General features: G+C 55.5%; 1 protein-coding gene across 2 annotated transcripts in view; it reads left to right on the top strand.

Annotated features, from left to right (window-relative positions):
• SGSM2 (small G protein signaling modulator 2) overlaps positions 1–15196 on the top strand; it is a 32323-nt gene that overhangs the window by 12387 nt on the left and 4740 nt on the right. Inside the window, exons 3-15 of one of the 2 annotated variants that reach the window (XM_041001282.1) lie at positions 5058–5220; positions 5514–5675; positions 5962–6029; positions 6126–6271; positions 6582–6716; positions 7285–7409; positions 7754–7821; positions 8066–8226; positions 8396–8522; positions 10011–10145; positions 13742–13892; positions 14515–14579; positions 14677–14822. In XM_041001282.1, coding sequence (XP_040857216.1) covers positions 5058–5220; positions 5514–5675; positions 5962–6029; positions 6126–6271; positions 6582–6716; positions 7285–7409; positions 7754–7821; positions 8066–8226; positions 8396–8522; positions 10011–10145; positions 13742–13892; positions 14515–14579; positions 14677–14822 — 1652 coding nt within the window. The remainder of the gene's footprint in view (positions 1–5057; positions 5221–5513; positions 5676–5961; positions 6030–6125; positions 6272–6581; positions 6717–7284; positions 7410–7753; positions 7822–8065; positions 8227–8395; positions 8523–10010; positions 10146–13741; positions 13893–14514; positions 14580–14676; positions 14823–15196) is intronic. The other variant, XM_041001283.1, reaches the window with a different exon arrangement.

Raw genomic sequence — 15196 nt, 5'->3', positions numbered from 1 at the left:
TTTAATTCCTAAATGGAGTCAACAGCCAGGGTGGCCCAGGCCAAAGCCAGGAACCAAGAGTCACCCCACATCCACTGAAAGCCCTAGGACCTGCTCTCCATAACTGCAGCTGAAGCACAGAGAGGTTTAGTGATTTTCCCAAAGTCCAACAGCTCCCAAGGAGGAGAGCCACTGTGGAGCCCACATCTGTCTGGCTACCAACTCTGTGCTGCCTAGGGCTTGCCATGCCATGAGGCCCATAAGTACAGACCAAGGGACTGCCCTGCTGGCTGTCAAGGAGAACCTGCTCTGGAGATCCCACAGTGGACCTTCAGTGTCCAGAGACGTGCTGGTGGGAGACAGCGGGTCCCTTGCCGAAACGGGTGGGTGATGCACTCACACTTCTGCCCACCACACAGAAGGCTGGCCATGCCTGGTTCCCTGGGAAACCTCTGTGAGCATTGGGCTTGCAGATTCTGCCCCACAAGGCACAAGGAGAATGTGAGCCTTGAATCTCATTTTTCTCACCTTGGTTCCAGAAAATCAGGGCAGGTCTTTATCCTACTCCAAGCCTGGTATTGAGTGTTCCTGTCTTACTCAGGGAGTTATACAAGTCCAGGTGTTCCCCCAAAGTTGAAACAAACAGCCAGTATCTCCATTGCAGAAGGAGAGAAATTGTAACCCTGGTTACCATAGAAATGCTCATTCTGTGTGAAGGCAACTCTTCCAGGTCCCTGGGTGGAAATAGCCAGTCAGAGAAGTAGCGAAGAGAGGGGCAGATGGCGCCTGGCAGCGCCCGTTTCTCCTCCCACCTTGTCTGGTGCAGATGAAACCCGGGCTGCTCCAGGGGCGTCTCTCCTGAGCACCTGCTTGTGGAGAGGCTGCTCAGCTCTTAAGCTTTGGGGAGGCTGTTCCTCCTTTACTTAGAAAGCTTGATACCTCTATCCGGGGGCATTCAGCTTTGGAAAATTCTGTTCTGAGTTGTGCTGTAAAGCCTCAGAACCCACGTGGACCACCACAGGCTTACTGTTCTATTGAACTCCTCCCCCCACCACACACACAAATGGCAGCTGGCAAGAAAGGATGGAATGCAGTCAGAGGTGGGCAAGCTGCAGCTCTGTTGGCCTCAGCCATTCTCCTGCTGTGCACTCCCCTCCTTGCCAAACACCCTGGCCAAGCACTGTGTCAGGCTTCACTGATGATGGGTGCCGTGCTTATGAGCCTCAGCCACGTAAGGCTGGTCTTCTAAGGTTCTGCCTGTGGGTCCCACTGTTACTAGGCTGGAATGGGGCTGACCTTACTCAGGCCCATTAGCTGCTGAGCACAGCAGTCCTCTGTGAAAGCAAAGCAGGGACAAGAGGACCCTTCCATCCAGCCATGTTTCTGAGAACCTCTGCCCAACCTCCGCTGCATTTCCTGGCAACTATAGCTTTAGTTTCCTCTCCTGGTCCCATCTTCCTTCTTTCCTTTTTGTGTTTGTGTGTGTGTGTGTGTGTTTTGTATCCTTGGGTTTTTTTTTTTTTGTTGCTGTTGTTGTTTTGTTTTTAGTTCTTATTACTCATTGAGAGAGAAAGCTCCCATCTGCTGGTTCACTCCACAGATGCCCACAATGGCTGGGATTGGCCCCACATCAGGAGCCGGGAGTTCAGTGCAGGTCTTCTGCCTGGGTGGTAGGACTCAGCTGCCTGAGTTGTCACTGCTGCCTCTGCAGGTCTGTGCTAGCAGGAAGCTGGAGTGAGGAGCTGGAACTAGGAACCAAACCCAGGCGCCCTGATGTGGAGCAGTCCCCTGGGCTCATCAGAGGATCAGGGAGGGCAGTGAGCAGATCTTGTTTGTTAAGTTCCTCAGTGTTACTGCATTTGCCTGCATAGTTCTACCTTAGACCATGTTGCTCTTTACTAATTAGCATATATCTTTACCATATGAAATGAACTAGATGATGTCAGGGCTGTCACCTTGTGGTACACCCAGATGACTATAGGTCATGCCCAGACCTACTGGGACAGGGGACCCCCAAAGCCCTCCTGGCTGGGGACCCAGGGCCCACATAGCTCAGTTAACAGGCAAGTGGGGTCAGCTTACTTGGGCATTAGCCTGTGGGTGTGAATCTTCTGCCATGGCCCTCTCCCTTGGGTATAGAGTCATGAACAGACCTTAACACAAAGGTGGGTAAGGCCCTAGAGTTGTGCTAGGCTGTTAGTCGAGAGGTTGGGCCTCTCTGAGCACTTCTCCCTGGGGTCCTACTTCATCAGACTGGAAGGCCTTCCCAGGGAGCAGGTTCAGAGCAGCAGGGGGTCAGGGACCCTATTGCCAGTAGCTCTGCAGGCTGCTCTCAGTGTGATGTCCTCTATGTGTTTGAGAGGGTACGTCAATCACTGCAGAGGTTCTTAAGCTTCTAGGCTCAGAGACCCTCTTGTAGAAGCGGAAAGCCATGGATCCTAAATGGGGGGGAACAAACCCACCCAGTCACCTGTGCTTTCTGGAGTGCATCAATAATTTGCATGTGGAGTGCACACAATTTAGAGCATCTTTTGAACCCTAGAAGCCCTTCTAGAACCACCCCCCTCAGGATAATAGTTCTCAATTGTAACTATTGTTATTATTTGCCTCCATGCTACACACAGTAGCACTTTTCATCCCATATGCCGATTTTCAGAGGGGATAGCGGTGTGGAAATGCAGCAGGACACGTGTGGTTTAAACAGTCGCTAGCTATGGAGGCCGCTGACACTGGCTCAGGAATACCAGGAGCAGTGGTCTCAAGGGGTGTAGGGATTCCTTCCTTCTCCAGACATTGCCTGGCATCTTACTTGGGGAAACAACACAGGGCGTGAGGGAAGCTGGGGCCCTGGGTGTGATGTTTGCACTTCTCTCAGTATTCCCAATTGCAGTCATTGCTGAGGACTCCTCCATTCACCCGAAATAACCCCATGCTGACACTGCCGGAAGGTGGCTAAGGCCAGGTGGGATGAGAGTGCCAGGGCTAGCCACCCCAGCTCCCAGGCCTCACCGCATTGGCAGTCGCCTAGGGAAAGTGGGAAGGCTAATGACTCATTATCCCAGCAATTAGTCACATCACACAGAGGCACATGATTCCCTGCAGGACTGCTGCCACCTGCTGCCACGCTGGCTCTCTTCAGTGCTGCTTCTCTCCCCAGTCAGCCTGGTGGATACAACTCCAGGAAATGGCGACTGCCTCCCCACAGGTGTAAGCTTGTCACTGCAGCAGCCCCAGCCCCAGGAAACTGAGACAAAAGAGTCACTTTGCAGTTCTTCCCAGGACCACATAAGACCTGCAGGACACGAGGATGGGGGTAGGGAGATTGGCATGGAGAGGAATGTGTGGGCACAAGTCACAAAGACTTCCCCATGTGCCTGTCGTGTGCCTGGTATGTGGGTGTCCATCTGTCCGCATGCACATGTGTGCACAGATGTGTAAACGCTGTGAGGGGAAGGCTCAAGTCGCAAGGGGCTCCAGCCTGCTTCCCCTCCCAGGGTGCTCTGCACTGGCTGTCCTGGGGGGTCCCAGGGCCTTTTGGTTTCAATCCAGGAGAGAGTGCCACACACAACTCCAGGGTAGAACAGTAGTGACTCTGTCAATTCCTGAAAATGAAGTCAAGGTACCTCTGCTTTTCAGTAATTATTCCCTAAGTCACATCACATATTCTAACAGTACTGGTCAAAATAAACTTGAATTGACCTGTTCTGAAGAGAGTAGCTTCTCCACACCTTCAAGGTAACCTGCTTCTCTCTCTCTCCCTCTCTCTCTCTCTTCCTCTCTCCTCCTTCTTCTTTCTTCTTTCTTCTTCTTCTTCTTCTTCTTCTTCTTCTTCTTCTTCTTCCTTCTCTCTCCCTTGCTTCCCACCAAGGAGAGGTTCTACAGAAAACCCTGCCCTTAGACATTCACTGTGGAGCAGGCTGTGACCATGAAGGTTGAGCATTGAGGGCCTGGTATGGATGCGAGTGCCTCCCTGGAGTGCACCTGTCCAAGGGTTCCACATGAGGCCTCCCCTCATGTCATACCCTTGCGCCCTGCCTCATGCCAGTCCTAGTAGGGCTTCCCCCATCCCCGATGGCAGAGCTGAGGCTCAGAGTTTTAAGTCCCTGATCCAGATTCCTCGGAGGCAATACACAGCCAATGCAAGGTCAGACCCTGTTGTGCCTGAGTCCCTCTCTCCAGCACAGCTCTGTCTTCCCAGTTCATGAAAAAGAGTATCTGCAACAGGGAAGCACCTTCTCCTAACTCACCCAGCCCTTGTGCCCCCCAAATCCACCTAGAGGTAGTGAAGGGGACTTAGGCCAGGGATGGGGGCCCTGGCTCCTGGTTCTGGCTCTGCCACTGTGTGGCTGTGATCAAAACCCTTCCCCTTTTCTGACCTTCCCCTTCACATCTGAAAAGCAGTCAGCTTGGCCTCAACAGTGCCAAGTCCCACCTTTCCCCGACACACCTACTAACCTGTGTGAGTCCAGTAGAGCTCTCTGCCCTGCTTCACCAAGCCCTTTCGTTTTGAGGAATCTTTCCATGGTGAGCAGGATTCCAGATGGATTAAGTCTAGCCCCTAAAAGCTTGAATGAATAAAGGGACATCCTTCCAGCAAGGAAAAAAAAATCCCTCTCAACTCCTGGGCTCATCAGTAATCCAGGGGTCACTGTCGGTTCTGATCTCTGCAAAGGCTTCATTAATATTTCATCTCCAGAACCTCATTCCTTAGCAACCATATCATCACGCTGTCTACAAGGGCAGCTGCTGGGCAAGTGTACGCTGTGTCTCCTTATCTCATAGGTGCTGTCCCTACTTGCCCTTGTGGTCAGGAGTGGAGCCACCCAGGCCAAGCTGGAAGGGCCGCAATCCTCACATTCCCTGGGGCCTCGCTCTGTACTCTCCATGTAGACATGTACCTTGGAGCTCTCAGGCCCACACTGGACAGGCGTGGAGGAAAGGGGAGCAGGAGGACATGTTAGGAAGATGGGGTCCATGTCCTTGGCCTGCGCCTGCCTGTTCACAGGTGTGGGAAAGTGGAGTGTTTCCCCCGCATGCCTGCTCTGGCCCAGGCTCAGGTGCTGTTCTCTGTGGCCCAGGGGCAGTGGAGGCTTGCCTTCTGCATCAGCTGAGGCGCCGTGCCGCTGGGTTCCTGCGCAGTGACAAGATGGCAGCCCTGTTCACTAAGGTGGGGAAGACGTGCCCAGTGGTTGGGGAGATTTGCCAAAAGGTCCAGGAGCTGCAACAGCAAGTAGACGGCAGGTAAGCCCTGGGCCCTCCCTTCTGCTGTTTCGGTTTGGTATTTACTGCTCCCCAGGATGACCCACAAAGGTTGGCTTCCAGTGCCTGTTCCTTGAATGTTGATCTCTGGGTAAGGGTTAGCCTGAGGGTGGGCCTTGGCCTCTGCCAGGTGCTGTCTGTACCCTACCTTTACCTCCCTGCCTTTGTCAGTCTTTGGGGGCTCCTGTCTAGTGGCACCAAGGTTCAAACCCAATGTCTCTGACCTAGGGTTGACCTCTGGGCCTTTCTCTCCTGAAGTCCTCTGCTGTTTGTAGGAAGCCCTCAGGAAGCAACCAAGAGGCCCTGCGGAGACAGGGCTCGGCCAGCGGGAAGGCCCCAGCCCTCAGCCCACAAGCCTTGAAACACATATGGGTACGCACAGCGCTCATCGAGAAAGTTCTGGACAGGGTTGTACAGTACCTGGCGGAAAATTACAGGTGACTGCCCCATCCCACAAACAACCTCTTCCTCAGCCTCCCTCCTGAACAGCCCTCCAGCCCCACCCCCTTGGGATGCCTGTTTATGACACCCTGTAGGCCTGCCTCCACCTCCCCTTTTAGCCTCTGAAGCCCAGACTGTACTAGGCACCCTTGTAGACTCATTTCTTCTTTGTGACTGGGAGAAATCTGGTCTTTGCAAGCAGCTATCCCTACTTGGTGAGCTTGACCAACCTGGCATGAGTACAGAAACCCTGATGGTCACCCTCTGTGTCTCTCTTGGCAGCAAGTACTACGAGAAGGAGGCATTACTAGCAGATCCTGTGTTTGGCCCGATCCTGGCCTCTCTTCTAGGTGAGCCTGAGAACAGAGGTCCATGCATGGCCACTGGGCCAAGGATGCAGGTGCCAGCAGAGCCCCCATCTAAGTTGACCAACCCTGTCTTCACAGTGGGGCCCTGTGCCTTGGAATACACAAAGCTCAAGACAGCTGATCACTACTGGACCGACCCTTCTGCCGATGAGCTGGTCCAGAGGCACCGCATCCGCGGTCCGCCCAATCGCCAGGACTCTCCTGCCAAACGCCCAGCTTTGGGGGTAGGTGTCCCCTCTCCATGACTGTGATCATTCAGTCTGTGCCTGTGTGTCTATGGGGGTGGGGTGGGGTGGGTAAACTGGCCTTAGACTTACTCTGACCTGCTGGATATCCCGTGAGAGCCTTCTGCTCACACTAGGACTTACAGAAATGCCAGGTACACCCCTGCTGCTTCATGGCTGGAACTCACAGTGACTGAGGACACACAGATCAGGGCAGACCCTAGGGTCGGATTAGCACAGAAACCTGAGGGCTCTCCAGCCCTCAGTGGGTTTTCCCCAGGTCAGGGGCTAAACCGTGGCTCTTGTGCAGATCCGGAAGCGCCACTCAAGTGGCAGTGCATCAGAGGACAGGCTGGCTGCCTGCGCCCGTGAGTACGTGGAATCACTGCACCAGAATTCGAGGACGCGGCTGCTCTACGGCAAGAACAACGTGCTGGTGCAACCGGTAGGAAGGCTCAGTCACACACACACACACACACACACACACACACACACACACACAGAGCCTCCCACACACAGAGCCTCCCACTTCTGCAGGTCCCAGAACTGGAAACCTCTAGACACAGTCGTTCCTCTTCTAAGAGCTTTGCCAAAGAACTCTGGGGGTGGGAGGTGTTCGGGGAAGATCCCTTCTGACCACCACCTCTGTTTCATTCAATTCATGCCCAGCCTCACTTGGCAGGAGCTAGGAATGGCATCTGCTCTGGCTGATACCTAGGCCATCCAAGGGTAGGAATGGCAGCCAGTAGACTGGGTAGATGCACAGCTTGGGTATGGCTGGCCCAGGATATATCTGGCATACAGGAGGCGGATGGTATAGAGCCAGTGGCACAAGGCCAGGCAGAAGCAGAGATGCCCAGAGCTGCCATGCTGCCCTATTTTCCTTTCCTTGTGCCCTGCCTTTGTGACAGGCCCATCAGGACTTCCCCTTGTAACCACTGAGAGCCATTCCCATAGTGGTCCCTGGGTTCACCTCTCCTTGTCTCTATCTTCTGGTTTGTCTCTCCTTGTAGAAGGAGGACATGGAAGCTGTGCCTGGCTACCTCTCCCTGCACCAGTCTGCAGAGAGTCTAACTCTGAAGTGGACCCCCAACCAGCTCATGAACGGGACTCTGGGAGACTCCGAGCTGGAAAAGAGGTGAGGGCTTTGGGACTTGCTTCCAGGAGCCAGGGAAAGGGAGGCTGGGGAGATCCAGCCAGGTCCAGGGAGCAGGCCTCCCTCCTTACAGGGCTATAGCACAAGAGAGCCCAAGTTCTCTGAGATGGAGCCAAGCCTGGACACAGAGAAGTTTGCCTGGGCCAAGCTGTAGGTGGTTGAGACTTAATGCTGTGAGGCAGCCTGGGGCTCAGAAGGACGAGGCTGGCTGAGGCCACTGCTTGGCTATGATCATCGTATCTTCAGGGTGGTTCCAAAGGCTAGGAGGGCAGGGGCTAAGGATGGTAAGATGGTAGGTCTCATGACATCACGGCGTTCCTTTCCAGTGTTTACTGGGACTATGCCCTGGTGGTACCCTTCAGTCAGATCGTCTGCATCCACTGTCACCAGCAAAGTAAGCCTGTATTCTCCTGGGCGTTGCAGGGTAGGGATGAGGCAGGCAGAGATGACCTCCTCCCTGCTGTGCACCTGTACTTCTTGTCCTGCCACTGTCCCTATCAATGAGGGCCCTGGATCCTGCTCCAGTCCAGCGTGCACTGCTGCACAGCCTGACTGTCGGGACCTTGGTGATGGCTGGGGCGCTTACTCCAGGAGGACCCTGCCTGATTGACCTATGCTTGCTGCCCATCTCCCACCAGAGAGTGGTGGCACTCTTGTGCTAGTGAGCCAGGATGGCATCCAGAGGCCCCCACTGCACTTCCCACCGGGAGGACACCTGCTGTCCTTTCTGTCCTGCCTGGAGAATGGGCTGCTCCCTCGAGGACAGCTGGAGCCCCCACTCTGGACCCAACAGGGGAAGGTACCTCAGGGCATGGGGGACTGGGAGCTGGGGCAGAAGGGGAGGCAGGTGCCAGGATGAGTGGGATGGGTCTTCTTCCCACCTCCCACTCTTTCCCCACGAGGACTTCTTAGGGGACTATGGATGGGACTGTGCCCTAACCAGGCTGATCACCTTCCACCTTCCACAGGGGAAGGTGTTCCCCAAGCTACGGAAACGCAGCAGCATGCGGTCCATAGAGGCGGAGGAGCTGGGCATGGGGCGGGCCACAGACTACGTGTTCCGGATCATCTACCCCGGGCACAGGCACGAGCACAGTGAGTTTCCCAGGCTTCTTCCGGGCAGGACAGGGAGGTGGGGAGCACAGCATCACCCCATGGGGCAGCAGGCAGGGCTGGTCCAGACAAGGGGCTCACCTTCCTTTGATCACCCCCACGCAGAGTCACCCCACTTCTGCACAGCTGGCCTCACTCCTTATCCGCATACTCTTGCCTCAGCAGACCCAGGAATCACATCTAAGATTCTCTTAGTCATCCTCTCATGTCCTGTCCCAGAAGAGAAATGTGGAAAGACTAGAAATAGAAAGTGGAGGGGGATCTATTCTTCTCAGCCTGCCACCTGACCCCTACCAGGTGGCCTGAATATGGGCCCAGCACTCCTTTTTGCATGGCACACATATGCACTGACCCCTCCACAGCCCCAGCCCTCCTCTAACTGACTGCCCATGAAAGGAGCTGGAGCTGAATTAGTGTCTTGCGTCTGAAGAGGGCAGAGACTTGAAACCGCACAGGGGACTTTGGACGCTGGGCAGCCTGAAGTGCCTCAGCCCTTATGGACCAACCCCTACCCTGGACACGTAGCCCCAGGCCCCAGGAGCCTGTCCATCTGTGTCTGCCAACATCAAAGTCCCCTCCGTAGTCAGGGTGCTGCTGCTACCCCAGAGATGCTCCAGGCCAGACGTGCTTTATTTGTGGCTGAGTTCAGAGAACTTACCAACCCAGAGCAACAAATGCCAGCCACACCTCCTCCTGCTTCCACATTTTCTAACTGGTGCCAAAGAGTTGTCAACAAGTTGTCTCTGCATCAGTGGGCAGATGCCCTGGATGGCACAAAGACAGCCACAGCAAAAATCATCCTCACAGGTTCAGAGGGCACGAGATATGGGGGTTCTCACTTCCCTCTCACACGTGACTGGCAGAGACACAGCTTTTGCCGGAATGTGTTTGCAAACCTAGTGTTTTATCACTGGATGTTGCTTGGTTTTGATTATTCAATCCCTGTGTTCCTTCAATCCTTGGCATTCTCCAAATCTGGTCACGACAAGGACCACCGCCCCAGGGAGCCGGCCAGCCTCACTATAGAGCCATAACTTGTGTTCCTAGAGGGCAGCACTGGAAAACCCTTGGGGAGAAGAAGAATTTAGGGGTAATCATCAGATTCGGTCCAGCCTGCCCATGACTGGAGCATGAGTGGGAACTGTCAGCCGACAGCCAGCCAGCCCAGCCTCTGCCAGGGCTGGGAGCTCCCGAGTGCCAGGCCCGCCTTGTGCGTCCCCTCCTCGGTCTCTTCTGTTCCTCCTGGTATGGGTCTCTGAAGAATGAAGCTGGGGAACTGCTTCCGGCCCCCTTGCCTGCTTCCACACTCTCCCAAATAAGCCAGTGAAAGAGCTCTGAGGTCCTTGTATTCCCTCCAGGTTCCAGGTGATCCCATCTTCATTCCACTCAGCTCCAGAGGGAGTCAGGTCCCTCCTGCCCAGGGACTAGAGTCCTCATGCTTCCGCCTCTCTCGCTCTTCTCTTTGAGCAGTCACTATTAACTACCACCACCTAGCGGCCAGCCGCGCGGCCTCGGTGGACGATGATGAGGAAGAGGAGGATAAACTCCACGCGATGCTCTCAATGATCTGCTCGCGGAACCTCACAGCTCCCAATCCGATGAAAGGTTTTTATCCTTCCCCTCTCCCTGACCCACCTTGTCCCCCACCCCACCCTCCTGGGCCCACCTGCCACCCACCGCACGGGCTCGAACGGCAGTGTTGGCATTAGGGGACTTGCACCCAGAGCAGTGCCCTTCCATCAGCAGGCAGGTCAGGAAAGGCGGAGGGAGGGCAAACAGTGCCAGCAAGAGGAGAGAGTAGCTCTGGACTCAGGGAGGGGGGTCCTCATGCCTGAGGGGAAGAGAAGCTGCTGATGGGAAGGTCTGGTATGCATTGCCTCCTGTGCAGGCACCTTCCATGGCTGTCCGAGCCCATTCCTCTTCCTGGGAGTCACGCTGGCCATTGCCAGATGGAGGCCCGTTTCTTTGTGCTGATTGGGCCAAAAGCCCTGTATCTCTGATGCCTGACTTAGAAACAGGACAGAGGTGCTGGGTCCTTCCTGGGACAGGAATAGAGACTGGACAGGCAACACTGAGTCCTGTGGTCAGGTGAGGAATTGGAAGCACCAAGGAAGACTTCTCAGGGTTCAGTCTTCCCTGCAGGCATGGCTTGGTAGCTTGGCATGAAACATGGAAATACTGGCGCACGGGCTCAGGTGTATCCCCAGTGCGCTGATGGGGGCTTTGAGCAAGCATCTTGCCATCCCACAGTTCTGACTCCTCATGTGTGCCTGGGGATGGAAGACAAGAATGTCTCCGCTCTTGTGGACTGCAAAGTGTGATTTGCAGAGGTCCTCTTTTTAGAAATGACACAGCCCCATGCCCGCAGTCCCTCAGTAGTCCTCTGTCACTACCCATCTTTCTTGGGTTGGCGAGGAGGGCACCCACTCACTTGGAGCTCAGTGAAGCCAAGGGGTCTGTGAGGCTCAGACAGAATGTACAAGGAAAGGTTGGATGGGAAGAGGCTGAGGCCAGCCCTCCTGAAGATCTGGCCCTTCCCACCCAATCCTATCCCATAGAATCAATAGCTCCTACTCCTTCCTTGCCCCTGTTGGAGAGACCACAGAATATATCACATCCCCCCCTTTCTTCTACCATTCCTTAACTCAGATGTGAAGCCGGTAATTCATCTCTGCACCCCTGAGCAGCCAGACCCGTGGCCTAGCACATGCTTAGCACACCATTAGCCAACCTTTCTTCTGCCACCTGGCCCACCTCCAGGCTCGCCCTCCCTCTCAGCCCTTCCAATACAAGTCTGTGAGCCAGGCCCAGAGGAGAGCATCCTAATTTTCATCTTTGTTGCTGCACACATGCCTGCCATCTGGTTCCTTCCAAACCTGGACCTGGGGCTGATGCTTATTTACCGGCTAACTGCCTTGGAGCAGAATGGGAAAGTTGAGCCCTGCACACAGAGTGCCTGCTTACATCCTGAGCCAATAGTCAGGCCGGAGGATCTTGGCACACTTGGCAATAGAGAGGCCATCCCCAGCTAGTCACAGGACTAAAGCCTGTGGAATCGGAGAATGTTCCAGCTCCATGGGGCTTAGAAGCCTCAAGGCTTGTCTGGGTATCCTCTCAGGGAACTCAGGGGCTAAACTAAGTGAACAACCGCTCAGTCCCCAGCCCTTGGGAAAGCAGGTGGGCAAGAGAGGCAAGTCCATAGGTGCTGGGGGTCCGTGTGGTGGTGGGGGCCACCAGCTCCGCTCCAGTCCATAATGACAACACTGTGGAGGCCGTTCTGCTAGCCGTTGCTTTTCAGGCCTGCAACATGCTTGACTTGTGCATGTAAATCAAGTGGCGGGTGTCCAGATCTCCTCTCCCTCCTCCCCCTTCCCCTTCTGTTCCTGCTGCCTCCTTCCCCTCCTTCCCCTCCCCCATCCCACCCCCAGAGCAGAGATGCTGTTCACTCTAATTCTGCTCCAGGCCAGGTACCTTTCACTCGGAGTCTTAGGGGCTGTGGGGTTCACCCACACTGGCTGTTTGTCCTCATGCTCAGAGGGGAGAGTCAGAGTCCAAACTGACCCGGCAGATCCCGTCCAGCTGCTGCCCCTCAGCCAGGCACTGCAGAGCTCCCGCTGTCACACGGGGCACACTCAGAGAGACAGAGTGTTCAGAGCTGGCAGGTTCAGCTCCTGGAGAATTAAGGTGAAGAGCATTGACCCAGGAGATCAGCCTTGGTTGGGCCCTGCTTTCAGGCATGAGCTGCTTTTCCTTGGTGCCCACCCTCTGCACCCCTTGCCCTTCTTGCCTTCCCGCCTGTTGCCTGCTGCCTGCCCAGCTGGGCCTATCCCCACCCCCAGCTCCCCCCAAGACTGGCCTCTCCTGCCTGCTGCAGGGGCAGGAACTGGGTCCTGCCCCACCTCCCCCACCTGCACCCATCCCCTCCCTCTCTGATCCCCTGAGTCTCGAGCATGGCTTCAATTCCCTCGCTCTCAGAGCCTCAGCCCCCTCCTCACAAAACACATTCCCTTAATTTGCCTCCTGGTGGAGCTGAAGGGCCAGACATGGATCAAAACCCTAGCCCTGGGTCTGGACGAGAAAGCCCCGGGGCCAAGGCAGCGGCAATCCCTAACGAGATCCTAGGGTGCCCAGCTCAGCCTAGAGCTTGTCTTCTACCAAAAGCCGGCAAGGGCCCAAGCTGAGGCAGGGCCACACCAATCTGGCTGAGACAAGGCCCTTGAGAGGGAGGCCTCAGCACACAGCTCTCCCTTTCCTTGCTCTTTACTCTGCTCGCTCTCCTTTCCGGTCTCAGCCCCAGCCCCTCTCACTTCCTGCTCTCCCTTTGCTTCATCACCATGGCTCTCTGGCCATGCCAGCGTCCCCCTCACACTCTGGAAGCTCCCCCCAGGGTCTTGAGCTCTGGTTCAGCCAGCGGAGCTGGTGGTGAAGGCTGTGTGTCTGCAGTCGGTGTAGGCCCCCAGGAGCCCACCTCCAGAACCCGCACCTGGGCATGTTCTTCTGTGACTGGCGGTTGGAGGGTGTGCCTGTGTGCCTAGAGCAGCCTGAAAACCCTGAAAATTCTGCTCTTCCTTTCACTTCCCTGTTTCCAGGAGATCACCATGCTGAGTTCAGTTAGACAAGGCGAGAATGGGGAATCAGACAGGGTCCAGGCAAACTGGCAACAGGGGCACGTGGCCTGGGCAGGGAGCACAGTTCCTACTTAGCCACTGGTCAGTTCCAGAATCCCTCAGAAAAGCAAGGCCTGTGAGATCCTTCAGGGACTTTGCTGGAGAGTGCCCTGGAAGGGAGGGTTCGGGGCTGGAAGCACCCTGAGCAGCTGTCCAGCATCTCAGTGCTCTCCCAAGAGACCCAGGCTGAAAAGGCAAGCGAGGTGGCTCTTGCTCTGCCATTGCTTTCTTTCCCTTCCCTCTAGAAAAGCAAGTGTTTGCTGGTAGCAAGATGGAGACAGACACACACATTGGTCCACGATTTGGTCTAAGTACTTTGCCACATGCAGAGACACCTTGACCTTGCCAACCCTCTCCAAGATCCCCTCCCAACCCCCTTGTCCATCTCTGGGCTCCGCATCTGGCAGGCACCATCCTTGTAATTTTCCAACAGGTGGCCTCATGCTGCAGCTCTGAGCACAGAGGTGGGCATGCTGCAGGGTACCTGGGGGAGTTGACCTGTTGGGCTGACCTCAGCCCCCTTCCTGCCTTCAGATGCTGGCGACATGATCGAGATGCAAGGCTTTGGGCCCAGCCTGCCAGCCTGGCGCCTGGAGCCCCTGTGCAGCCAGGGCTCGTGCCTCTCCTGTTCCTGCAGCAGCTGCCCATGCACAGCCCCCTGCCACTGCCGCTGTGTCCCCGACCGGTGAGTGAGCAGTGCCGGGACACCAGCCTTCCCCTGCCGTGTCCAATCACGTGTGTCTGTCTGTTCTTAGGGACTGCATCACTTGCATGACACAGGGTGGCCGCTGGACTTGTACATGCTTGAGTTCACATTTCACATTTCACTTCTGCCACCAGTTTGTCTAGTAGCTGAGTGTCTAGGAGCCTCTCTATTCCATTTCAGAACCTGTTTCCTCGTCTATAAAATGAGGATATTATTGCCTGTTTCTTAAGGGACTCATTGGCACTAAATGAAATATAACCCAAGTGAATGCTCAGGGCTATGCCCAGCACGCAGTAGGTACAGTGTGGACATGGATGTTGCTGGCAGGCTGTCTGTCTGGGCAAAGGGCAGTCTCCATTTTCACATGAGGAAACCAAGGTTCACTAATGTAAAGTTAGTTGCCCAAGACCATTGGGTGGTTGGGGGCCAGCTCTGTCCAGAGTGCCTGGCAGGATGATGGGGTACCCACTGGTGGCTTCCATGCTGAGGGTTCTGCTACCCCACTTGCTTTCCTAACCCCCACAAGAATGTCCTTCCTTCTTGTCCTCCTCCCACCAGAGGGGCCACATTCCCCTCCCTCTGAGCCAGGTTGTCCCCACAGGTTACCCCTCCGGCTGCTGTGTGAGAGCATGAAGAGACAGATCGTGTCCCGGGCTTTCTATGGCTGTGAGTGTGCGGTGGGGTGGGGCTGTGCGGGGCTGACCGCCAAGGGAGGCACCTCAGTCATAGCCTCCCACACCCACCGCATGCCCCTTCCTTGCAGGGCTGGCCTACTGCCGCCACCTGTCCACGGTCCGGACTCACCTGTCGGCACTGGTGCATCACAACATCATCCCACCTGACCGGCCCCCTGGGGCCTCAGGGGGTCTCACCAAGGACGTGTGGAGCAAGTATCAGAAGGACAAAAAGGTGTGCATTCTAGAACGAGTTCTGTGCTCAGAAGCCAGTCGTGGAGCTGGAGCTGGCAGCAAGGAGAGCTGTGGGAGCAGCTTTCATAGGCCGAGTGGGCATTCAGAGATGGGGTTGCAGGCCAAAATGGGTGACTGGAGGTGACTTGACTCATCATCCTATAGCTGAGCTGATGGGTCTACACGAAAGATCTGAGCTGTTACCTTGAACTTGTCTTTCCATGTATCTGGGCTCCTTCTCCTGCTCTAGATGGGAGGGGAGGGGCACTGGATGCCATCACATTATAACCTCGGAAGGATATAGCTGTCCCAAGCAGGACTTGCATGGGCTTCAGCAGAGTGACAGAAGCGCCCACCTGGGCTAAAGAGACCACA

Source organism: Ochotona curzoniae, unplaced genomic scaffold (genome assembly GCF_017591425.1).
Source record: "Ochotona curzoniae isolate NIBS_2020 unplaced genomic scaffold, NIBS_Ocur_1.0 scaffold_2453, whole genome shotgun sequence".
Lineage (NCBI taxonomy): Eukaryota > Metazoa > Chordata > Mammalia > Lagomorpha > Ochotonidae > Ochotona > Ochotona curzoniae.
Note: the sequence above shows the minus strand (reverse complement) of the source record. Positions and strands in the feature narration are given on the sequence as shown.